Here is a 3832-nt window from a genome sequence, read left to right as displayed (position 1 = left end):
GGGTGGGTTCACAGTCTGCCTTTCAGTTTAGCAACGGAGTGCTTCCCCACTGCACCCTTAGACTCCTTCAGCCTTTCCATGTTGGCATCTGTATGGCTTGCTCATCTTGTCATGCTTTCCAAGGGCAGCCCAGGGCCGTGGCTGCCTTTTGCTGACTGAGTTAGTTCTTTTATAATTGTGCTTCAATCCTCGCGGTGTGATGGGGAACTAGATGTCTGGGACCAGATAGACAAGAATTTAAATTCCAGATCAGCAACTTCTAACCTGTGTGGCCTTGAGTCACTTCCTCAACCTCTTTGGATCTTAAACTGTTCACCTCTTGCAGTTACTTCGTAGGCTGCTTATGATGCTTACATAGAATAGCATACGGTGGTAACTAGCCCTTCTTGTACACACTGGCCAGCTTCCTCACCAACACAGAGTGTGTACACATGCCTGAGTCATGGATTAAAGTTGATAGTATTAACATTATGATGGTAACAATGAACGTAACTAGCAAGGTCCATCTCTTAGGACAATGAGGTCCTTATTCTACATGCACATAAGTAAAAGGGACTTCCCAAATTGTTCTTCACAGAACCAGAATGACCTGCTTGGAGCCATGTTTTCTCCAAGAAGTCAGGAGGAATTTCTCATGAAATGTGAAATAAATACAAGTTCTCTTTGATAGCAAACCCTGAGTTGGGAGAGATGAGAAACAACAGAACAAAATACTATCCAGTCCAGGATCCTTTTGTTTCTTGGTAGGATGCTAACAGCAAGCCACCAGCTTTCCTCCATGGAGGAAAGACAGAGCTTTCTACTGCGTAAACAGTTACAATCTCAGAACTTCCCAGAAGCAGTTCTACCCTGTCCTATAGCATCGACTCGATGGCAGTTGAGTTTGGTTTGAATGGTTAAATAAAAATAAGTTTTAAAAACTGCCGGTGTTTCATAACGTAGCTAGACCGTTTCACTTTCCCATGAGGGAGCGTGCCACAATCTCACTTGGCAACACCATCTTTGTAACCGAAGTGTGACCAGAGCGGTGGTGGCACAACTTGCACTTCCATCAAGACTACAGGATCGCCAAGTCCGAACAGATTCCATAGCAGTGAGTTTGGTATGTGTTTTTGTTGTGTGTTTTCTTTTAAAGATTAATGATGCTAAGCTTTGATACTTATCGGTTACATATCTTCCTTAGTGAAAGGCCCATTCGATTTCTTATGTAGTCTTCATCAAGTCATTTGCTTTTGATTGTGAGCGAGTTCTTCGAGTATGAGCTGATGATCAGATGTGGTTTGCCTACTGCCTGCCTTTTCGTTTTCTCCCAAGGATCTCTGGAGAACTATTGTTGTTGTTGCTGTTGTCTCTGGAGAACTATTGTTGTTGTTGTTGTTTGCCCCCACCAAGCTGGCCCCTGCTTCCTGGAAACCACATGCACACAGGGATATGACTGCTGTGACCCCAAGTGTTTTCACAGGCTGATGTCAGACATGGATCACCAGGCCTTTCTGCTGTGTCTGCCTTAGTCTGGAAGCTCTGCTGAAACACGTTCAGTATCGTGGCCACGCAAAAGCCTGCGGTGACCCACAGGTAGTGGCTGCACAGAGGCATTGGCCAGAGATTGCACCAGGGGGTCCCTCATGGAAGGCGAGCAGTCTACCCCACCCACCTCTGCTCCCTATTGACACACAAGATGCTCCCTTTCCATGAAGTCCGGTTTGTGACAGATTTAACGTGATACCAAAGCTGCATTGCTCTGTGTCTTACAATCCGATAATAGGAATCCCTCCACTTTATCCTTCTCAATCAATGACTATTCTAGGGGAGCTGCATGGCCCTGTACATTTTTAGGAACAGCTTGTCAAATTTTTTCAAAAAGTTTATTGCTACCATTTTTTTATTAGAATTGTATTTCGATAAATCACTGCAGGGATAACTGACCTCTTAACAAAAGCCCTCCATCTAAGTTCCTGGTGTATTTCTCAGAAATCGACCTTATATGGGGTTTCTGAGACTGTAAATATGGGAACAGACATCCTCACGGTTCTTCCCAGGAGCAGCTGGTGGGTTTGAATCTAACCCACAACCCGACCAGAGCACTGGCCATCTAGTTAGGTTTCCTTTAATTGCTCATAGAATAAAGCTGAGTTTCTAGCATTCAAGTCTTGCATGTATCTTGCTAAATTTATCTCCAAGTCAGAAGCATTTCATGGTTTTGACTTTTGTGTTAATGCTTTTATCATTTTGATTTTCAGTTGTTAGTTCTGAGTATATAGAAATACAATTGTATTGCTATGGTACTGAACAGGTTTTGGCAGTTTCCAGAGTAAGATTGGCTACAAGAAGGACCTGTGGTCTGCTTTTGAAGTCTGCCATTGAAAACGCTCTGGATCGTAACTGTTACACTCAGAACCCATCGAGGGCCTGCCCAGGGACGGGGCAGCTTTCTGTGTCTTCGTGCCAGGGTGACCAGGCGGAAGAGGGCGGCCAGCTCGGTGGCAGTTACGGCGACATCCGCAGCAAACTGCTCCTTCCATCCCTCCTACTGACACTGTGCTGTCTTTGATTTCTTCCAGATAAACCTAGTTAGAAGTTAATCAACTTTACTAATGTTTTCAAAGAACCAGCTTTTGAGTTGAGTGATTTTTCTCTTTTTAATTTCATTTCAGCTCATGTGTTATTTCCTTCCTTTTTGTACCTCATTCTTATGTTGGAAAGTCAAATTATTAATTTAGGACATTACCTTTTTTCCTAATATAAGTGTTTATGGCTACAAATTCCCTTCAAGCACTGCCTGAGCTGCAGTCTATAAATCTTGATACATTGTGATTTTCACTCGAGTTATTTCTAATTTGGGTTCCCAGTTATCTTTGGCACACACGTTGTTTAAAAGTGTATTGTTCGACGACGTGCGCGCGCCCTCTCCCTCCACCACTGCCGCCTCCTTCTTCTGCCGCTCCTGGAGCTGCCTGTGTGCTCGTTTGGTGCGGACCTGGTACCTCTTTTGTGAAGCGGCAGCTGAGGAGACTTCGGCGCTCGCCATGGCCGACGAGAAACCCAAGGAAGGAGTCAAGACTGAGAACAACGATCATATTAATTTGAAGGTGGCGGGGCAGGATGGTTCCGTGATGCAGTTTAAGATTAAGAGGCATACGCCACTTAGCAAACTAATGAAAGCCTATTGTGAACGACAGGGTTTGTCAATGAGGCAGATCAGATTCCGATTTGACGGACAGCCAATCAATGAAACAGACACACCTGCACAGTTGGAAATGGAGGATGAAGATACAATGGATGTGTTCCAGCAGCAGACAGGAGGCGTCTTCTAAAAGGGAGCCTGCTCCTTTCCTCCAGAACTCTCTTCCTACCGACCCAGAATCCATTCTCTATTAGAAAACCACGATTTGGTTGCACCACCTCCTGACGACTACAGTGTAGTTTTCTCTTTTATTTCCCCTTCCCCATTCCTTTATTGTACCCAAAGTAACTGGTGCATGTGCACACGCATATTGCATTTTCCCCTTTGTTTATGTTTTTTTACTAAATGGCCAATGGTATGTTTTGATCGACACCAAGTGGAGATGGGATGGGGAAACACTGGCTCTGTGAAAACGCCCCCCTTCGCCATCAGCGGCATGCTCACTCAGCTCCTCTCTCTATATTCCAGTAAGTTATTTTGCTCTCACTGTTTAACAAAAACAAAAAACAACAACATAAAAAATCCTTGCATACCTTGTTGGATTGGAGAATTTTAATGTTTTTCATTTATCATTGTAAAACCAAGGACAATTTTATAACTTTTTTGTACGTAGCTATTACATGTAGGGCAATCTGTCTTTAAGTAGGG

At 44.0% G+C, this 3832-nt stretch overlaps 1 protein-coding gene across 1 annotated transcript; it reads left to right on the top strand.

The window, feature by feature from the left end:
- Window positions 1–2916: 2916 nt before the first annotated feature.
- Window positions 2917–3354, top strand: LOC142430336 (small ubiquitin-related modifier 2-like). The gene has a single exon (XM_075535397.1). The coding sequence runs from the start codon at window positions 3027–3029 to the stop codon at window positions 3312–3314; it is 288 nt and encodes a 95-aa protein (XP_075391512.1). The 5' UTR covers window positions 2917–3026; the 3' UTR covers window positions 3315–3354.
- The last annotated feature ends 478 nt before the right edge of the window (window positions 3355–3832 follow it).

Source organism: Tenrec ecaudatus, chromosome 17, assembly GCF_050624435.1.
Source record: "Tenrec ecaudatus isolate mTenEca1 chromosome 17, mTenEca1.hap1, whole genome shotgun sequence".
NCBI classification, from domain to species: domain Eukaryota; kingdom Metazoa; phylum Chordata; class Mammalia; order Afrosoricida; family Tenrecidae; genus Tenrec; species Tenrec ecaudatus.
Note: the sequence above shows the minus strand (reverse complement) of the source record. Positions and strands in the feature narration are given on the sequence as shown.